At 38.1% G+C, this 21,589-nt stretch overlaps 1 protein-coding gene across 1 annotated transcript; it reads left to right on the top strand.

Annotated features, from left to right (window-relative positions):
* The first annotated feature begins 292 nt into the window (after positions 1-292).
* On the top strand, positions 293-21,096 carry MEP1B (meprin A subunit beta). The gene is made up of 12 exons (XM_026072832.1): positions 293-331; positions 1,163-1,241; positions 2,026-2,091; positions 6,400-6,561; positions 7,666-7,884; positions 11,069-11,221; positions 12,009-12,224; positions 14,193-14,660; positions 16,356-16,538; positions 17,053-17,398; positions 19,725-19,926; positions 20,956-21,096. The coding sequence occupies exons 1-12, from the start codon at positions 293-295 to the stop codon at positions 20,971-20,973; spliced, it is 2,151 nt and encodes a 716-aa protein (XP_025928617.1). The 3' UTR covers positions 20,974-21,096.
* The last annotated feature ends 493 nt before the right edge of the window (positions 21,097-21,589 follow it).

The following is a 21,589-nucleotide window of genomic DNA, read 5'->3' as shown; positions in this document are numbered from 1 at the left end:
AAATGTTGCGTGATTTTCATTTCAGTAGCCACAGGTCAATACAATAACTGACTGTTAATCTCCTCTTCCCTTTAGCTTTAGGACTGAACCTTTTTGAGGGAGACATCAAGCTTGATGGGGTGAGTGCAAATATAAAATATAAAACCAGAACTGTGTCAATGACTTATGCAATATCAAGTCTTGTGGGCATGAAAATGATTAATGCAACCTGCTTGTACTAATGATAAATGTGGTTTATGTAACAATAAACTGAAAATGTTTGGGGATGGATTTCTACAAAATGCCATAGATAATGAAGGAGTCAGGTACATTTGCAGAAACATTATTCAGAGTAAGATCAGCTCAGCCATTAGATCGATATTATTAACTTCTTGTTTCCTTTACTGTGGCTTTTATGTTTGTACTTTTAAGAGATTCAGCAGCATTGATCACATCTAGACAGGTTTATACAGAAGTTTCTTAATTTATCTGAACAATATTTATTATCAGCCAGTTAAATTTACAGAAGAGTGCTGCAAAAACTTCTTCATTATGTAAATAGGTTCACTAAAGCCAAAGGAAAATTAAATCTGTAAATTATATCACATTTTAGAGCACCTGTCCAGTACCCCTATTTACTCAATAAAATAAAATATTCACATAACAAACTATATCTCAACGATTCCTAGTAGAAATACAAAAAAGCAGTTTCATCTTGTTCCCCTGAAAGTCAATAGTGTTTTACACTCCCTTCTGGTGGACTGCTTCTGCTTGGACATATCAATGGCAAGGAAAGCACTTGTTAAGGACACAGGACACGTCCTTGCATGTATGAAAAGTTGCAAAATTATTAATATCTATGCACATTTTAATGCTTTAGATTTTAATGCCTCCTATAGAAACTGAAACTCTTCTCACCCATCCATCAAAATTTAGGTAATCTACACGGAGAAAGTGCTGCAGAAATTGGAAGCTCTGGTAGTAGGGAGTGAAGGCATTTCAAACCCAAGCCTTAGATCTCTAAGTGATCTACCAGAGTTTTTGAACTCTTTGAGTTGTTATATATCTTATGGATTTGTAAGAGACATAATGCATGCTTTGCAGGTTAGCGCTGTTAAGCTATTTTATTCCCTGATCCTATATCACTTTTTACCGAGGACTGCATACTTATTTTCTTTTTCAGATGCAGGAACGAAACTCCATCATTGGCGACCAGTACCGGTGGCCCCACACTATTCCCTATGTCCTCGAAGACAGCCTGGGTACAGTATTTGCCCTTAACAATGTCTATATGTCATTTCAATTGAAGTGTTAAATACAGGTTTGTAAAATCCTGAGATAGTATGGCATCCTTTCCTCTCCCCACTGCCATGCTCTAAGTCTACAGCAGGGCATTTCGCACAGAGGATTAGCTCTGGGTACACAAAAACAGGGTGTATCATTTTAGGGTCGGTGCTGGAGTCGCACCTTTCACAGGTGCCTCTTACCCTGCCATTGCTACAGCTCAGGTGAGTCTAGGAGCTAAACCTTTGAAGGGGTTGAAACTAAGCTAGTTTCTTAGAGGAGATAACCCAGGAATTAGCAGTTCAAGGCCTGAAGAGGTCCTGTAAGAGATTTGTAACTTGCAGGTTGCACCAGGTAAAATCTGATGTCTTCATTCACTGTTTATTTAATGGTTGCTCAGATAAATCTCAGTAAAGTAAATGAGAGCATTTACAGAAGTAAGACTCATGCACTATCATGTATTATATGCTCATAAAGTCATATTTTACACATAAGTACCAAAACATTGAAATAAAACAAAAGAAAGATAAAACATCACAGCAGCCTAATTTATGATTTTTAGGTACCTACCCGAGTCTTAATCTAGCAAAAAGCCTACTTATTTTAATTAAAGATTGCTGGAGCAAGACCTACCCTTAGGACTTGCTCCATAGTGGTAATAACACAAACCTATTGGCTCAGTATTGACAAGAACACTGTTTGCTTTGCAGAAATGAATGCTAAGGGACTCATCCTCAAGGCATTTGAACAGTATCGACTAAAAACCTGTATTGACTTCAAACCTTGGGAAGGAGAGAAGAACTATATATCTGTGTTCAAAGGAAGTGGGTAAGAGGAGTAATGTAAAATAACTCTCATCCTATTTGGCTACAGACTATTTTCATGGCCAGTATTTGCTCTTAACCCATGTGTCTGATTTAAAAAAAAAGCAAAAATGGACACATCAAAATGTAAAATTATAAACGGGGAATTGTAGTAGCTTCCAAATCAGATATTATCTTGGTAGTAATTAACTACTACTTGCTGATATTTGTTTTTAAATATAAGATATAATAAAGTCCTTAAAGGGTTAATTTTCTTAGCATAGTAAAAATATCTGAAATAAACCAATTATTTTTCTGCCTGACCTTTGGCTATATGGAATGTCACTTTCACATGGTCATTCTAAATATACCTTATTTTTAGAAAATAATTTCCTATAGCAGGAATGTGGTGGTTTTAACTAAGGGACAATGAACTTGTTTAACTGTAACAAATAGAATTGCATTTAAACAATGTCACGTCAGCACTGAGATATAATAATATTTCTAAATGCTGCCCAACACTGAGACATTTTACAGGGGGTTCAGTTTATTTACCTCTTTGGATGAATTATTATGTTATTCCACCTGAAGTCTTATCAAATACCATTTTAGTAATGAAGTCAAAATTGCACCAGCTGCTTCCCTCTCTAGGACAATTTCTGTCAAAACAGTGCATCAAGAACAAATATACTCTCCACTCTATGCTGAACCATTTCTTTCATGTTAGAAAAGGAGATCAAAGAAATCTTGATGGCCTGGTAAGGAAATTTACTTGTCGAAATCATTTACTCCTATAAGCAGGACTGCATCCATAAATGGAAGATGATTGTTGAATAATAGAAATGTTCCCCTTTCCCTTTAGCTTGTTCTGAGGTATTTGTAGTGGATAATTGCTTCAAAATTTCTTCAGTTTCTGGCTCTCCGTATATTCTGCTCTTTGTGATGTGCACATGACATTGAAATGCAACCCTGAAAGCTGTGAATGTGGAGACTAACAGAGCACTGTATTTCCCATGCTAAAATCTCTCTTGGCTCTTTGAGCTGAATGGAAAACTCATACAAGGCTAAATTCTGGAGTCCATAGTCACGCAAAAATATCCGCTGAATTTACTAGAAATTGTATCTGAAAAACAACTACATGTAGCCTATGCTAAWTAAGAGGCCTCTACACAATATTTTGTTTTGTGTCTCCATTAGAAATAGGTGGGTCATGGTGATCAAGAGCACAGGTCATTCCAGCTGGGTAACACCTTGCCTTCACTGCCTAGTGTGTTGCTTGCACTGATATGTTTCTGTTATCTTAGCTGACATATCAGTACAACTGTTAATGGTCAGCAGCATTTTTTAGAAGACTGGAGCTACTCTCCACAGTCTCCCCAAAGTGGCTGGCCGGTTTCAGTGGGCTGTTTTTGGACTGTACAAAGGAATTTTCAGAACCGACCCCGCACTAATGGCCTTTCCCTGCCCTCCGTTCCTATGTTCTGATATAACGTGACAAAGTGAACTGGGGTAAACCAACCAGTTTCCACTCTGACCTACCCAATTTTTTTTTTTCAACTATGTCTCCTATACCGGCAGACTAAAAAACCCAGTCCAGAGGGTATAGTGCATACAGAAGCACAAAGCTCCCAGAGACACCAGCCAGATTCATAAAGTTTTATCACACCAACAAAAAGTCAATAAATCCTCTTTGCCTTTTTGAGCTTTGCCAGCATCTATAAAACATACACAGGGAGGTGGATAAACTCCATGTCAAAGATTTGTAGTTGGTCGTAAAGTCCTTGTCTGGGTTGTCCTTTTGAATTCAAAAGAAGTCAGCCACAAAAGAGAACAGCTGCAATTTTGTTGTGTTGACTGTCCTGTGTAAAAGTAAGTGTGCAGGCTCTGATACATATACACAGTGTCATCAGCCCAGTGCAAAGAAAAAGCCCTTTCCCTGCCCACATTGTTTATCTAAAATGTGCCAAGTCTTGGCTACTGCCTGTATTGTGTTTACAGATATATGTATTTATTGTGCTAGGCAAGTAGAGATTGTGTGAGGTTTTCTAGCACTGTACAGATTATCAGTCTTCTACATTTGTTAACAGTGAGAGAGCATATCTTTCCTAAATAACCCAAAGAGTCAGAAATTCTGTTTACCCACCATTACACTCAGCCTTTTGCTTCAGCCTTCTCTTCAGCTCTATGCATTTGCAGCAGAGGTTAGACCATGGATCTATTTAAAGACCTTTTCTTGACTCCAGCGTGTGGGCTAAGCAATATATATGAGGGATGATTTGGATTACAGAAGTGGCAAGATCATCAGATGTGGCAGGTGCCTGCAAAGCACACAGGACTGTTTGGGAAACTGCAATGAGTGTGCCATTTCTCCCTTCTCTTCACATGAAGAGCAGGAAAACTAGCATGGCAAGGTAGAATTGTATGGTTGGCAGACCAGGGGGAAATCAACCCTGTCTCTAGTATTTCCAAAAGGGAAGTCAGATTTTCATGGAGCTCTCCTGGGAGGTCACTCCAGCTCTTTGTCACTGTGGTACATGGCTAAGGGAGTCCGTATGGAGGTGGGTTGATACAGATCCCTGGCTAACCAGCTCCGTGCTGGTGGATCAAAATGTTTGTGCTCTCATGCTTTGGGAAGTTATTTACTTGCAGGATATCAGCATAAGAAAAAGTGCCTGAAATAACAGGTGGCTCTTAGGGAGGGGGATTTCTAGACAGTATCAGCACTACTGATAGCATTTATATGCTTTCAGTTTGTTTTCCAAAAAGAAGGCTGGTGAGGTTTACCAGAGCAGGTACTATTCCCTGCTTCAGTAAGGTCTGGTAGAGCAATTACCAATGTGGAAAACATTGAATCTGAGGAGATGTGGCTCCAACATGCTTGGAGAAACTGGGACTTTTTTCTTGTCTCTTCCCCCCTCCTAAAGACATTGCTAACATGTGGTTCCAGGTGTCCAGTGTTTTGCAGTGCCATCTCCCACTTACACAGTTTTATTCTCGGTGCTGAGCCGCACAGAACATGCATTTACTCCCTCTGCAGTTGCAGAAAGATGGTGTCATAAGCATTTGGTAGACGGAAGGCAAGGGGAAGCTGCATCCCCCCGTCATCTGGATGCTAATTTTGCCAAGTGTCCTGGATGTCCTTGTGGCTGTCCTGTGCTCTGCACAACAACTGTGAAGCCAGACACAAGGACTTTGTTATGAAGTGAACTCAGAACTCTAACAGACTCTTTCTATGGTTGCACAACCAGAAAGAGCTGAATAATCGATATGAGTCCTTGTTCAAGGAAAGCCAGGGAAATTATAGGTGCCAAATGTGTTCTCTTCCAGACCACATGCTGTGATTTTAATGAATAATCAATAGTTAAGGCCCATGTGGCTTTGTGGCAAGAGAAATACTGTGGAATATGTTGCACTAAGTTACAGGGCTCTAAAGTGCCTGGTGTGCTTATTTTTTAAACTTCTGCGGTGATAGGATTGCAAATCCTAAGGGATATTTTGTGCCTGATTAATTTTATAGACTTCATTGAGTAGGTGTTGATTTACTTGCTGTATAAAATATCAGTTTAAGTGTAACTCTCTGTGCCTGCTAGTTTGTGAACATGGGGTGCCATTTTATTGGTCTGTGCAGATAGCTCACTGAATATTATTCTTTAATAAAAACTTTCAGCATAGCTGTGGTTTTCCATTTCCTTTCAAGTGAGTGGTCAACAAGTGCTCTAGCACAACTCACGAATATCTAGAAAGAAAAGAACTTATGGAAAGCCAACCATCCACAAAGTAAACATAGTCACTCAAAAGAGTACTTTGTTTGTCCCAAACAGTCACTAAACAAAAGGCCAAACAATATAGAGAGACACAATGGCAGAGATGAGAATTTATGCTGACATTGTTTACCTTAAAATAGGGATAGTTTCAGTGTGCTCCCAGGCAGTTATTGCGGCGCAGTTGAAGAGCAGCAATTAGTTAATTCACAGTCATTTGATTGCCTTAAATCATGTTCCCATAGTCTTTGATGTTTAACAGGGTATCAATGAAAATCCTCATCAGTTATTTCTGTCACAAGTAGTTCAACGTTTTTCTACTAAAGAAAACCCATTAAAAGTGAGAGCTGAGGAACTGCTTATTCATCAAAACAGCATTACACACGAGAGGAAAAGATCCAGTAAGGAACAGATCAATGAAGAAGTGCTCTCTGTAGCAAAACATAGCTTTAACACTCAAATTAGAAGTATACCTATCAAATAGATGGATTCTGGAGTTCATATGGGGATGGTATGTATTTCACGGATCTGTCTTTCATTATATTTCAATATTAGTTGCTGGTCCTCAATAGGAAACCGCCAACAGGGGCTGCAGCAGCTCTCAATTGGAGCCAACTGTGACAGAATTGGGACGATTCAGCACGAGTTCCTGCATGCACTGGGATTCTGGCACGAGCAGTCACGGTCCGACCGGGACGATTATGTGTCAATAGTGTGGGACAGAATTCAGTCTGGTAAGTCATTCCCCTTGCTTTCCTTTCACGCTGTTACATGTGTTGTAGCTGTGGAGCCAATTTCAGCCAAACTTCAGCAGTTAGAATATTCTCTCACCTTGACTTATTTTTCACAACAAAGCACGTAAATAAATTAAATACCAAGTGACATCTGTTTGGGACAGAAAGCCTTATTTTTTTGTGGCTGTTGTTATTATTTGTATCATGGCCATTCCCAGATGCCTAACTGGAGATCTGAGTCCCATTATGCTAAATGTTGTACAGTGGAACAACAGAACAGAATAATGTCATTTCTTTAAATGGATACTCTAAAAGCAGTTTTACAGTGGGAGCTTTTTACAAAATAAAAGTAATAAAAATGAACAAAAAAATCCCACCCTGAAAAAGCCAGTGCAACCAAAGCCAGTGGAAAATCTCCAAAGAAAGAGCTGATCTTTCTCTTTCTGCCCTGCCTCTAAGCACAATGCAGAGTGGAGTTGCCCTTTCAGGGTCTCTATCACACAGGCAGTTACTTGGGCAATGCAGCTTTTGAATTTAAGTATTAGGGTATTTCACACAAGCGTGATAGTTTGCACAGGGTTCCTCAGGGCTGTTTTTGATAACTGTTTCTTCAGCTTTTTGTGATCCTCTGTGTCTGTCAGGCAGTGTAAAAACAAAGTTAGAGAGGCATTACTGCAGTTGCAAACTGTATTAACTAGAGTACTGAAACAGTATGCCTACTCTTTTGAGTATCTGTACCCAAGAAGATATGTTAGTAAGCTGAAAACAGAGAAGAGTAACACGAATAAGAAGTCTAGGCAAGTTTCATCTATTTTGTTTCAAAAAGAGGAGATAAACAAAAACTTATCAAAGTTTATGAGTAGCTTCATGGGGGAAAGATTTCTGATAGCAAAAAAGCTTTCTTCCATTCACTAGAAGTTATGTCAGGTTCCAATGGCTGAAAGAAGCAGCTAAATAAATCTGAAAAAAATAGAATAGTTTTATGGAGTAAGTACAAGCAAACGATTACAAAAATATACTTGTGAATCTGATGGATTCTCTGTCATTTAAAGCCTGTATGTAAAGAGGTGGTCATCTTGGGCAATAAAGAATTCTCCTTTTTAGGTAAAGAACATAATTTTAATAAATACGATGATAAAACATCAGACTCCCTGAATGTTCCCTATGACTATACTTCTGTGATGCACTATAGCAAAACTGCATTCAGGAATGGGACTGAACCAACCATCATAACTAACATACCAGACTTCATTGACGTAATTGGACAGCGCATGGATTTCAGCGATTATGATCTCCAGAAATTGAATCAGCTATACAACTGCTGTGAGTTTCTCCGTTTCTTTTAATTTCTCTGCTTCTGGTATTTGAAAGAAATGAGGGTGATACATACATCATGCTGGACTCACCCAGGCACAAGTAAAAGAGATGTTAACATATTCGGAGAAGTGAATTGTGTTAAAAACACCAGAAATAATGGTACAGCTAGAAATAACATAGCCCTCATGCAGAAACATGGCTGTGTAGCAGGGTTTTCCATGCAATTTTATTTGACCTTTAGTTAAAAACCAACTTCACTCAGCAACTGATTTTTGTTCATCCTTTGGGTGGCTGTTTAAAATGCATGCTTCTGCACAAGCTTCCTCTCCCCCCACCCATTATTCCCCAGCTGTTGCTTCAGACACTGTACAGAAATGAATATTTTTGTGTGGCTGTTATATCTACTCAGTTCTCATTCAGTCTGTGAGACAGTGTGTGTTCATTCAAACAGATTATGGACGTTTCTCTGAAAAAAACATGAACTTTTTAAAATCTGGTTTTAGTTTCAAACCCAGTTTCTTACAACGGTGGTCAAAAGAATTATTTTGCTCTTGTGAGTTTTATTTTAGAAAGTTGAATGAAAATAAGAGACATAGAAATACAGATAACTCTGTTACCAAATGGGATTGTACTTCTGTAGTTGTGACTGTATCATCAAATGTGCTCTGGCATTCAGATGAAACTTTTATTTCATTACCTCAGCATACCAAGCAGCAAGTAATGTTTTACAATTATATTTTAAACCTCATTCTACAGATATATTAATTAAAAATCCTACTGGTTTATTAAACCAATGCATTTTGTGTGTGTGTGTGTGTGTGATTCTGACAAGAATATTTCTGTTTGTGTAAGTCTAAGCTGAAGACACACTTATATGCATTCCTAGCTTGCAGCACTTGACATACAATCAGTTAGGTCTTATAAAACTGTCTAAAGCTAAGGGTGCCTGTAACAGTGGATGGGGTTCTTCTTCCTCTCCATTATTCTTACATGCTTTCATCATTCTCATGCATTCTATTAATACTTCATTAAATTTTACTTTTATTCTTAAACCTTAGTCACATTCCCCCTGGTGTTGAAATTAGTCCCCTCCCAGCCATGTTGAAATTAGTGACAAAACTCCCACCACCTTCAGTGCAATCAGGCTTTCGGCAGTTCCCCAGTCTGTTCCTTGGCTTAGTATGATGTGTGCAATATTCCCAGAGCCATAAATGATCTCCAGATCACCCAAGATTTGCCCAAGTGCCAAGGAAGACTTCACAGGTTTCACCCTGACTCACCTGGTTGCTAAACTGACCCTTTCAATTTAAAGGAAAGACTGAGAACACCAAACATGATTTGGATGGTAGATGTCCTCCCAAAGGAATGAAAAAGTCTCCTTAAGATTACTTTTATTGCTGAACAAGATTTAAGGTTAAGCTGAATTCCTGCTAAAAACGTGTATGGTTGGGAATTGACATTAAAAATTGGAAACTTAGTTTTTAAATTGAAAAAAACCCACAGCATATGAATTTGAGTAAAACTTCAGATCTGTACTGATATCTTCTTCAGGATTGTCTTTCAGTTCATAGTGAAAAAGGTAATTTCAGCATATTTTCCCCTTCTAGCATATTATTTAGTAGAACTGGCTATGAGATACTCCTCAGCCATTAGAAGTCAGGGTGCAACATTCATCTCCCATGTATTATCTTCCAAAATGGTCACTGTTTTTTTTTTTAAGTAAAGTCCGGCCTTTCACTAAATGCCTAGAAATTATATGGCTTTTGGTGCAGCTGGAGTTCAAAAACCCCCTCAGTGCCACCTTTCCCTATCTCGTCAATTAATCTAAGAAATACACTCTATACTATTGGGCCTTGCTTTTGTCTTGCTTTTGTCATTCAGTTCATCATTAGACATTAGATAACAATGGGCACTTTTTAATTGAAGTAGAAATTAAAGTGTATTTTGATTTCAAAGAGTTCTTTCATCTAGTAATTCTATTTTTGCTTACCATCTTGCTTGTGCGAGGCTGACTGACGTTCAAGCTGTTTTTCTCCTCGTCCATTATAACCGTGAAAGCCAAGCTGAGCACATACTTGGTTTTTGCAGAATCATATAAACAGTATATCTTGAATGATATCAGTTATACAACACTTATGATAACAGTCCTCTAGAGGTTGTAAGGTTAACTTTCTATGAGGACAGTACAAAATATCTCAACAGTACAACTGATTTGGCAGCAGTTCATACTTAAGCACTTCCCTGTACTGTAGTGCAAGTGGTACATGTGGCATGCCATTGAGGTTGATTTTTGTGATACTCAAGGCCCTTTTTATAGTGCAATGAAATCTTTAAACCTGCCACAATATTTTAGACATAGTTTGAAAAGCAATAACCATGAAGCATTTTATTAATGTAGCTGTTTTCAAATCATGTTTGCTGTTACACAGAGCTCAAACATGGTACCATGGGAGACAAATCTAAGAACAGAGATAAACCTGGACTGTAGCTTCTCTTACACATCCAGAGTCAGCTTTAGACAGAGAAAACATTTTATACAGGATTTTCCCTTTCAATGTACTTGCCATTTACTACTCAACTGCATGGTCTTCCTTCAGTTAATTTCTTCCTGGTTATATGGAAGAGAGATCTTCAAAATGAGCTGAGATAGTCACTGGTCTCAAATTTTGTCAAATGTTTTTTTCAAATAAGCTTTTGAAAATCAAGGCTTGCGTATTGCAGTGAAACAGGTGCTGCTCCACTGTATTTCAAAATAAGCACTCCAGCTGAGGAATTAGGGAAACTGTCAAAATCTGTGGCCAGGTGTGGACTAACTTGAAGAAAGTAGAGGAGCGAATGGGAAGTCCTCAGACCCTTTGGCTCTGTGATGGCTGGTGGGTTGGGGCTGTTATTGGCGTTCCTTTTATAAGTTAAAGATGTGATATGATAATTAGCTGGCACCCTTCTGTGCTTGCTAAGTGCCCCAGTATGGCCCTGACCACATCTTATTAGCTTCAATGTTAGGGGCCAAAGGCAATGAGTTGTTGGGCCTTATACCTGTATATGTTGATGGTATTGGAAACCACTGATCATTTTGTGTGTTTGTATTTCTTAGTCTCTCACTGCTCTTGGCTTTGGATGCCTAGAATTAGAAAGTATGTTATGTAACAGGGATTCACAACCTTTTTTTTTTTTTTTTTTATTGTTCTAGCCTCCTCCCTAAGCTTCATGGACACATGCAGTTTTGAACTTGAAAATATATGTGGTATGATTCAAAGTTCAGATGATAATAGTGATTGGCAGCGTTTGTCTCAGGTTCCTGCTGGGCCAAATATTGATCATACCAATATGGGAGAATGCAAAGGTATGAGAAAAGACTGTTCTTATCTCTCTGGGAAGTATTTTCTGCAAAGGCATGTGAGTTGATTTTGATCTCGGCCTTGTTCTCAGTTTATTTGTTGACAAGTTACAGTTAATTTTTTAACTAAGCAACATAAACATACTTAGGGATATCATGTGACACATTCTATTTTCTGCTTATTTAGGAAGATTGAATGTTCTTATCTCTTTTGGTCTGTTTTCTGGTCTTAGTGTAACACCATCACAGGAACATAAAATGTTCTAACCTATGGTACAGCTGCACCAGAAAGACTGTTGCTATAACAAGACATTTATTTTTGAATAATTGCTCAGTAAGTCTTTGGAAAGGATTGGTATTTAGAGATTGTATATGTTATCAGGGCCCAGGTGAACAATTAATTGGAAATAAAGCCAATTATTTCTGAACTCATCAAAGAAAACTTCATGAATTCGGGAGCCTAAACCAGTCCTCCAGAGTGAATGTCAACTATAAGTTACTGGTACCGGGTAAAGAGTTAAACTGGAGAGTCCATGTTTTTGAGTACAAATTGCTAGAGACAACCAAACGAAGAAAATTCGTTCCAAGGAGAAAAATTCTGCCTCTGAAGAATGCAAGCGGGTAACAGTCCTCAACCTGAAAGACTGGATTTGTACAAGGTCCAGCTTATTGGGACCCCAACCTGACTATGTCCTCTAGCATTAATTCAATATAGTGCTAAGTAATACAGGTGCGCAAGGAAAATTTTATTTTCTCTCTCCCCCATCACTTATTTCTCCTGTACTTTTGACAGATTCTGGCTACTTCATGCATTTCAACACCAGCGCTGTAAGAGAGGGAAGCACAGCTGCCCTGGAGAGCCGAATTCTGTATCCCAAAAGAGGCTTTCAGTGCTTGCAGTTCTATTTCTACAACAGTGGGCACGAAAGTGACCAGCTGCATGTCTGGGTCAGGGAGTACACTTCAGCCCATCCCAATGGTACTTTGAGACTCATTGAAGAGATAAGAGGTACGGATTAAAATTGCATTCTTGTTTAATGTGTACTCAATATCCTTTTCAAAGTACTGGGGAAAAATGTTATAGCAAAGTGACTCATCTCCTAGTTTTATTCTTTGACTTCTTCTCTAACTATACAATTGATTCTCCCTTGGTGAGATTATGCTTGATGGATCCTCAGTCAGTCATTTTCCTCTAATATAATAAATTGCCACAAATTACACACTCTTGCATTATCGAGATAGTTCTCTCGCTAAAATAGTTGGAGTTCCATGAGCAGTCATTTTAACTGTTCGAGAATTGCTGGTATCAATATCAACAGAAGTAGCTGGTCGTTAGAGTAAATTATGATGAATAAGGCACTAATAATAAAGAAATGAGAAGTATAAGTGCCCTGGGCTACCTAAGATATCAGTTTGAAAAAGGTAAATAAAACTCAGCTTACTTTTGGGGCAATGTTTGAAATGACTTAACTGAAATACATGGCAACATGTCAAGATTTCAGTTAGATCCTGAGGAATATCATGTTCCTGTGTGAGTTAGGAGCCTATGGTTTATGGAATGAGCAGTGGAGGTCAGTCAGTAGAAAAGAGCTCTTTAAGCTAGATTTGCCAAAGGTGCCTTATCATTAAACTACATTCTCAAATACTTACCTATTACTTGGTCTTCATTACAGCTACAACTAATTCAATCTGCTGGCTACATAAGGATCTGAACAAGTTCTTTTACAAAATAGATATCAAGTCCTGCCTCTCCTTTGTCCCTTGAGGTTCAGCTACTACTAATGCCTTTTTTTCTTGTCTTTTTTCTTTTCCCTCTTTTCTTCACCTTGATGCTTTCTTTATCCCTGTGTGCCATCAGGAATCCTTAATATAAGTGTCAGGGCTGCTAAGGGCAGAGGTGGATTTCAGATTAGTCTGAGCCTTCCAAATGGAAAATAGTGGCATGCTTCAGTTCTTGGTTTTGAGTTTATTTTTTTTCTTCCTAATTATAACAACAGTAATGAAGAAAAAGCAAGAAATTAAGACTCATATCTGAGATCCATCATACTGTGGTTAGAATTGCTAGGAACATTAWACATGAATTCTGTATTTGGGATTGGCATTGTTTATTCCAAAAACGTATGGACCTGTATGGTCTTCCTGTATGGTCTTCCATGCAGGTGAACATCAACTAGACAGCAAAAGGCACTGTTTTGCTGTGCATATTATTTACTAAGGATGTCATACTTTAATTTACCTTACAAGACCCTTGTCCAGAGGTCTTTGTTTTTGTACAAACTGCTCCTGGAGTCAAGTGGAATTTCCTAGTGCAGGCACTTATGGATACAGCATCAGACTCGCACTAAGGTTATGTTGCATGAAGTAGATTTTGCAAGTGACTGGCTTTAATTGAACTTAGTACCATTAATCATTTGATGTGTGAGTAGTGCTTCTGCAGAGGCAAACTTCCAGCAAGCCATTTAAATATATGAGAGCAAAATGAACAAATCTTGTAGTTCTAGTCTCCCAGAAGCCTCTGCAGCTTTTCTTGTTGAGATATGTTGTTATTCAGCTATTTGAATATATCTTGCTCTTAATTTTTTCCTTTTTAATTATACAGGTGACAGCCATCTTTTCTTTGTGTGTTTAATTATCACAACATTAGGACTAATTTAATGCCATGTTCTTTAAAAAATATAAAATACAAAACAGCCTTTAAAACCATTAATACTGTTTTTACTCAGATTAAAGAGCTGCTAGGCATAAGTATTAAATCTGTAGAAAAATAGAAGTGAAAAATACAATCTTGCATTGAAAAAGTCTCAAGAAATATCACCTCTTTTAAATAACTCAAGAGTAATATTTAAGAGGGAGATGTTCCAGAACCTCAGTGCTAGTGGAACTGGGAAATTCCTACACAGCGTTGGAATAGGCTCTGGAGACCTGGACAGTATTTGACTGCGCTGCTGACTTGGAAATCCCAACCCCTGTCTTTCAGGTTCACCTGTGGATTACTGGCAGCTCCATCATGTTTCTTTGAACGTCACAAGTAAATTCCGGGTTCTGTTTCAAGGCATAAGAGGAACTGGCTTGTCAAACGGAGGCTTCTCTATTGATGACATCAATTTGTCAGAAACACAGTGTCCCCACCATGTCTGGCATATCAGAAATTTTACGCATCTCCTCAACACAAGTCCTGTAGGGACAGCAGGAAGAATATACAGTCCACCTTTTTACTCCAGTGAAGGATATGCTTTTCAGGTTGGCTTGTATGTAAATGGTACCAGTGATACCCCATTTAATTTGGCAATCTACTTGTACTTGATTTCTGGAGCAAACGATGATCAGTTGCAATGGCCCTGTGCATGGCTACAAGCTACCATGATTCTGCTGGACCAGCATCCTGATATTCGTCAAAGGATGTCAAACCAAAGAAGTGTAACAACAGATCCTCTAAAATTATTAGGTTAGTTAAAAACAGACGTGATATCCAATACATATAAAACACAGCAAAAAGATAAGTAGTCAAATTTTCTGTTTGTGTAAATTAGTACAGTTTTTTAAGCTTCCAGAGAGTTACATTTGCTCACAGTAACAATACAATTGGTCTACGGACAAGAAAAAATTGAACAAATAAGTAGGTTAAGCTGGGATTTCAGAGGTGATCTGCATAAGGAACAGGTGGGTCATCCACTCCTAAAATTTCTTCCATGTGCTCTGTAAAGATGCATTTATACATGCTGTAATGAGAATGAAAGTTTTCCAGAAGGCTTGAAAAGAAAAATACTGAGTTAACAATATACACAGTTGATATCAGATAAAAGTGTAGCCATTAAACAAATTCCCTCCTTCCTGGTAAAGGGAACACTAGTGTCAGTACTAATCTCCATATGGACAAGGTACTGATTCACATTACATAATCTGTATTTGTTCAAGGTGTGACAAGATAAGGAGCAATTGTCCACAATAACATGGAAAGGAGGCAGTTTAGGCAAAGATATGACTCTGAGAACAGGGTAGGAGTCTCTGTATTATTAAAATAAAACCCCATATTCAGCACTGGATAAAGATTGGATTTAGGCCAAAAACACTTGGTGCACTGATATAAGGGTTTTACCAAAAGAAACAGACTCTACCACTGCATTAGTTTCCTGGGCTTTCAGACAGTGACATTAACAGAGGAAGGAAGGCACCAAAATGTCTAAGTCACAGTATTATTAAAAAAAACAAAACAAAACAAAAAACCTGTGATTTACATTAATTTTTCTGTGACAGTCTCTAATCGAAAACAAAGCGTGGGTAATCTAGCATGACTAAATGGCCTCCCTTGTAAGTGAAAGGTTACATCCCCCACAGAGGGTTGATGTTTTCCCTATGATCTCTGCTGTTGTGGACACAGTGCTCAGCCCTTTTCCTTCCCTCATACCCTGGTCTTTGCATTGTGTTTGCTCTCTGCCCCTTCTCCCTTGTTTATTCATACACTGCTGATAGTCCAAGATTCCCGAGAGAAACCTTCTGACTCTTCTCTAACCAGGACAGACACTGGAACACGCAGTTTCTTCTCCTTGTGTGTGTCAGAGACTTTCATAGACAACCAGGCTCAGCTTTGAGATTCAGAACTGGGACTGATGGAGGGGACATCAGCAACCTGTGACCTTTCAGGTTGTTCAAGTACCTCTGGTCTACATCCAAAGGATGCTCTTTCTTGAGAAGCACTGAGTTAATACATTTTACAGATAATTCATGTGCTATTCGTCTTCTTGCCCACTACACTTTAAAGGAAATAAAAATACAACAGTTTTTCAGCTAGCGCTCTGATAACCTCATCTTCAGCAAACTCTTTTCTCGATACTTCAGACCAAATACAGACATAGAAGTAGTTAATTGGCTTGTGCATCTCATCAYTGTGAAATCTCAGACAAAAAATCTACAAATATTATAGGCAGGTTCAGCATTGCTCCTAATTCCTGGCTTTCACATAACTTATCTGCTTTTCCATATTCATAATATCCGTGAGCAAATAAGTAGAGGCAAGCAAAGTTAGTTGTTGAGAGAAGCCTTAGTTCTACTCTGTAGCAAAGATTATCCGAGAAAAGTGGGACCCTTTCAAGAAAAAAACTCTCGAGCGGCCCCACATTCACATGCAGTTCATTTTTTCCAGATTCCTCATCAAATTATTTTTGGGATAGACCAGACAAAGTGGGATCAACAGCTTATTTTCCCAATGGAACTGCATTCATGAGAGGTCCAGGAAGTGGAACAAGTGCATTCTTAACTCATCAGAGACTTAGAAGCCGCAACTTTATTAAAGAAGATGGTGTTTATATTCTTTTAACAATAGAAGGTATGAAAACATTGAGGCAGCTGATGTTGTTTGTAACACAATAAATATACAGTGTGACATACTAAGTCACTAGTGCTGTAGATATAAATACACATGATGTACTCATATATGAACAGTTTTGGGGAGTCAGTGGGACTACTCATGTTGCTAAAGTCAAATCATTTTCTTAAATCTGTGTGTTGCCTAAATATGTGTATATCTACTGTGTAATCCATTAATGTCACGTGTAGGTTAAAATCTAGTTGTATAGTATGATGCTACTCCTGTATGAAATATTTTTAATAGAATATTTTGAATAAAATTGTCTGTTTCTGAAAAATGTAAAAGTCAATTTTCAACAAACAGCATGCTCCTGAAAGTTAAAAAGGCTAGTTATTTATTCATTATACCAGATGAAGACAATTTAGAATAATTCACAGGTTCTTTTTCTCTTTATTATTAGAACTTACCATTAGAATAAGAGAAAAAATAGCATAGAGTGAAAACTTTGTATCTTTTTGTTTTTCTCATGCAGATATATCACATCTACTGTCAACTCAGCCAAGTGTTTCACCCACCTTTGTTATGAATACTTCCAGTGCCAACACTATCAGGCCTACCTCCACCACCGCCTCCACCACCAAGTCCACCGCCTCCACCGCCAAGTCCAGTGCCACCACCGCCAAGTCCACCGCCTCCACCGCCAAGCCCACCACTACCACCAAGCCCACCACTAGACCTACCACCACCACAACACCTGTCACAACAACCTCTGTCATCCTGCCTGAACCCCCAGAGACAGATATTCTGGATTCCTGTCCAGACAACCCTTGTGAAAATGACGGCATTTGCATTATTGTAGATAAAACACCCGTGTGCAGGTAACTGTCTTTATTCACTCTCAAATACAATTTGTTGACAAGTAATGAAAGCCTTTACTAGAATAAATCTTTGTTCCTAATGAAAGGAAAGATAAACTATAGTTAATTAAGGTAAACATTTCCAACTGCTACTGCAAGAGACTAAACTTACAACCAGCCTGGGCAACACAGAAGTTCCTAGACTCGACATTTGACTCTTTTGAAGTATTCTGCTTGACTTACCTATAAATTATATCTAAAACATACTTATTATTTTCAGTAATGTATTAGTCTAATATTATAAAATGGACTATACTTCTTAGAAATCCCTACAGCCAAATTTAAAGGATATAAGAGTTAAGCATAAATGCAGATGAAAGAAATTGGCATTTATATCAGTAGAAAATACTTTTTAATATCTCTTAGTCAGGAAGTCAACAAAGGCATTAGTTCAGAATTTGGTTCATAAATATCATGTAGTGCAAATTATGACCATGAATTACCAAAGTGTTGTAGCTTGCCTTTGAAACTAGCGATGAAGGCTGAGAACTAAAAAGATTGTTTGACCTGGAAGAAAATGAATAACAGCTTTTATTTAATTCTCTGTGGATTCACTTATATAACCCACCTGGTGATTAGTATTGTTCCAGCTCTCAGATGAAGTCTGAGGCTGAAGATAGTAACAATGTACTGTGAAGTTGTGCCAAGGCAGGTAGACTGCGGGAGTGCTGCGAGGCAAATGTCTAAAGGCCGAGAACAACAAGAGGCAGTATGACTCATTAAGTGTTATATCTCCCCATTTAGAAACCTTTTAAAAACAATTCTGTAAGGGGGCTTGTGCAGCACATCAGAAATGGGTCGTGAAAATGTCAAGAAGCTGTTCCAAGAAGAAGAAGAAAACAATATCATGCAGAACATTATGCTTGATTTCGAAGTTTTGAAAAGAAAATGTTATTTTCTAACATCTCTGAACTCTTTGAAGCGCTAGTGCATATGTGACCTACTTTCCTTCATTAAGAAGTTGTGACCTCAATTTCCCCTCTGATTTCTTATTGGGAAGACTAGAAGGGATATGATGCATAACTCCCAGTTTAAGCCTGATCACACAAAGTCCCCCAATAGCCAATAATGTTGCAGTGCACTGCAAATAGATTCATTTTCAGGGTGGAGAACATAGTTTTGAATAAATGGTGTAGACAGGAACTATAGAAAAACAATAACATAAGGCACAATCAGGGTTAAAAAAGATAGAGACAGGTGAGAACTCAGCTGCATTGCACATATATGTTTTTTCAGTTAGATCATTGGGACCATCACATGTTCACTGTATAATGCTTTTTAGGATTAAACAACCTCCAAGCCTTGATTCCTTCACCCTATCCAGCATCACTGTCAGCTCCAAAGTAGGTGTTGGTGTTGGAATTCTCCCACATAAGTTTTGGTTCAGCTGCCATCTGGTCAGGGATGCTTTGAGAGTTTGGGCTGTGGTCTTCATCCCATTTACCTCACAAGGTTTAATTGCTGCATAAGATGAGCTGAGAATTAAAAAAAAAAAAAAAAAAAAAAAAAAAAAAAAAAAAAAAAAAAAAAAAAAAAAAAAAAAAAAAAAAAAAAAAAAAAAAAAAAGAGGAATCAGAAGCATGAAGTTTGCTAGAGGATGGTAAATATGACTTGATTGGATAACAATAGCAGTGTAAAGTTTCTGGACCAATTCCACTAGGATTTTATTCAACTCCTCACTATAAAGGCTTTTTTAAAATTGACTGAGTGAAGGAAATAGAACATTGTGTAAAAGCTGAGCATGACAAAAGGCAGAATTGCATCAGGATAAGAAGGTGAATTGGTAATACTACAAGCAAATACTGCAGTGATAGGAGTCCTCGTAACAGTATCAATTTCATGGAGTAGGAAATGAGTTTTCTAACAACAAAAGTGCTATAAACTTAAAGGAAAAGGAAGCAGATAAGTGGAGTGAGTGATCTACAAGGCCTCTCTATTGGTAGCTGAAGATGACCATTCTGTGGCAGTGGCTTTATAGACCAGCTGCAGCTATGCCTTAAACAATCAAAAGGATCAGGCTGGTATCTGGGTTTTCCCACAAAGGGTCCCTGTGAATAGACAACCTGTAGAACAGGGGAAAGCTGAAGGGAAAGTAGCAAATCCAGATGCATATCTGTAAGGAGAGGAGGCCACTCATGACAACTTTAAAATAGAAGTCCATTTTAAGATAGTTTCATGATGATTTAGAATATGGAAACAGTCCATCAGGGATAACAATTTTTTAATTAGCCCTCTTCATTCCTTTAACCTTTAGATGACACTACATGTTTGTTCTTTTATTTTGTAGATGTCCAGCAGGTGATGATTGGTGGTACATGGGAGAAAAGTGTGAGAGGAAAGGCTCAGCTCAAGAAAATATTGTAATAGCTGTTTCTTCAACCATAACTGTATTTGTTGTTATGCTTATTGTCACTATCACAAGCGTAGTGTGCCTTAAAAAGAAATACAGCCAAGGAAAGGAAAACAGGGAGAGCCTGACTCTAGAAGAAGTAAGTATTTTGCCTCTTTCATCAAAGATATAGATACTTTCTAAAAGTCTTTTTGCAAAAAAAAAGAAACAAACAACCTTCTCCCAAACAACAGCACTGATTTCTTGCATTAGGAACAGTCAAATTCAGTAAAAAGTAAATTGGAGGAATTGGAGATTTTTTTAAGTCTGGAGACTCTAACTTAGGAATTAAAAAACTCTATTAAATGCAAACAACAAAAAGCCAGTTCATTCAAATGTGCCCCCACCACTCTATCTGCCCTGATGGCATCCCACATTAAGTGGGAGAGTGTGAGTAAATGTGCTGATTTTCAATTTTTAACTGACTCTGTCTTTTGCTTAGTGGACTTGCATTTCACCTATTACTGCATTTTATACTGAAGCTCGCACCTTAAAACACCTGGATCACTGTATAGTGGTTAAAAAAATAAAAAACCCACAAAGCAAAACAAATCAAACCCCGAAACCCCAAACAAAAAGCAAATCTGAAAAACAGTTTCTCTGTTCAATGGCCGTTCTTTTTGCAAGGGACAAAGTAGCCATAAAAGCCAAGGTCTAGGGAGAGGTAAAGGAAGGCAGCAGGTTAGAACTATTCTGATGTCTGAATCAGAAGGTAGTGAGTGTAAGAGATATTTTGGCAGTTTTTGATAAGAAGTTTCATAAAGTCTCAGGCATCCAGACTCTTCTTTAAATCCTCTGATTTCCAAGTCATTCTTGGAAAGAGCAAGAATGACATAACTTAGAGGGACTCACAAGATACAGGAGAAATTTTGTAAGTGAATTGAAAAGGAACTGCCTTCCATTCCTCTCTCACTGCCATTTTGTATTTTGTCCGAATATTCTGTGTGTGATGTTCTGTTGAGGTGCAGTATGTCTGCCCATTGTCTCACACCTAGCACTGTTACTTTATGTCTTTCCAATAAATTATTTTGGTTTCTTTCCAAGTAATGCTCTCACATTATACACATATTTCCCTTCCACACACACTTGTCTCTCAGGATGTGATTTTTTTTTTTTCTTCCCCATTTAGAGTAAAACAACCTTCTGAAGATACTGAAAACAAGCACCAAAAACTCAAGGTGGACATCACTGAAAAACCACAACGACATCTTTATTCTTCCTGTTATCATTATCCCAGCCATCATGCTAAATGTTTGTAAAGTCTGGAAAATAAAGCACCATCTGGATAAAATACTCTGCTAAAGCCAGTGAAGTGTCTGACACTGTTGTGTGTAGGCATGCAATGGAGAAAGATGGAAATATGTTGTGTGACATGCCTGCTTTGTGCTTTAAGTCTACCTGAACATGAAGAAAACACATAAAATTACATCCTGGCTTCCAATGAACACAGCGAAGTCTAGGCTTGCCATCTTATCATGATGTTTTGACCTTTAATATCAGGGAACTGCAGTCTGTAGTCAAGGGGGATCTGCCAGCCTTGAGTTCTGCAATAGTTTTCACATAACAGTATGTGGAACGGGAGAGCATTGGGTTCATTAAGTTACTTGGTTAAGGACTATTTGGTATAAAAGAAATAACAAGGGAAGTGATCAATTAAATGCACAGACACACAGACATTAATGACCAGGTGATAACAGAGGCAATAATGAAGACCAGAACTCTTTGGCCACTGACTAATCAGCCATTAAGGGAACTACTGAGGC

This window comes from Apteryx rowi, unplaced genomic scaffold, assembly GCF_003343035.1.
Source record: "Apteryx rowi isolate R43461 unplaced genomic scaffold, aptRow1 scaffold_352, whole genome shotgun sequence".
Taxonomy (NCBI): Eukaryota; Metazoa; Chordata; class Aves; order Apterygiformes; family Apterygidae; genus Apteryx; species Apteryx rowi.
Note: the sequence above shows the minus strand (reverse complement) of the source record. Positions and strands in the feature narration are given on the sequence as shown.

What these genes read in the sequence shown, in the direction of transcription:
- MEP1B (XM_026072832.1), top strand. Translation starts at nt 293, where the DNA reads ATGAAGGAGTCAGGTACATTTGCAGAAACATTATTCAGA. An exon ending in CAATATGGGAGAATGCAAAG is followed by an intron (nt 11,222 to 12,008) that starts GTATGAGAAAAG and finishes TACTTTTGACAG; the next exon opens with ATTCTGGCTACTTCATGCAT. An exon ending in GATAAAACACCCGTGTGCAG is followed by an intron (nt 17,399 to 19,724) that starts GTAACTGTCTTT and finishes TTTATTTTGTAG; the next exon opens with ATGTCCAGCAGGTGATGATT.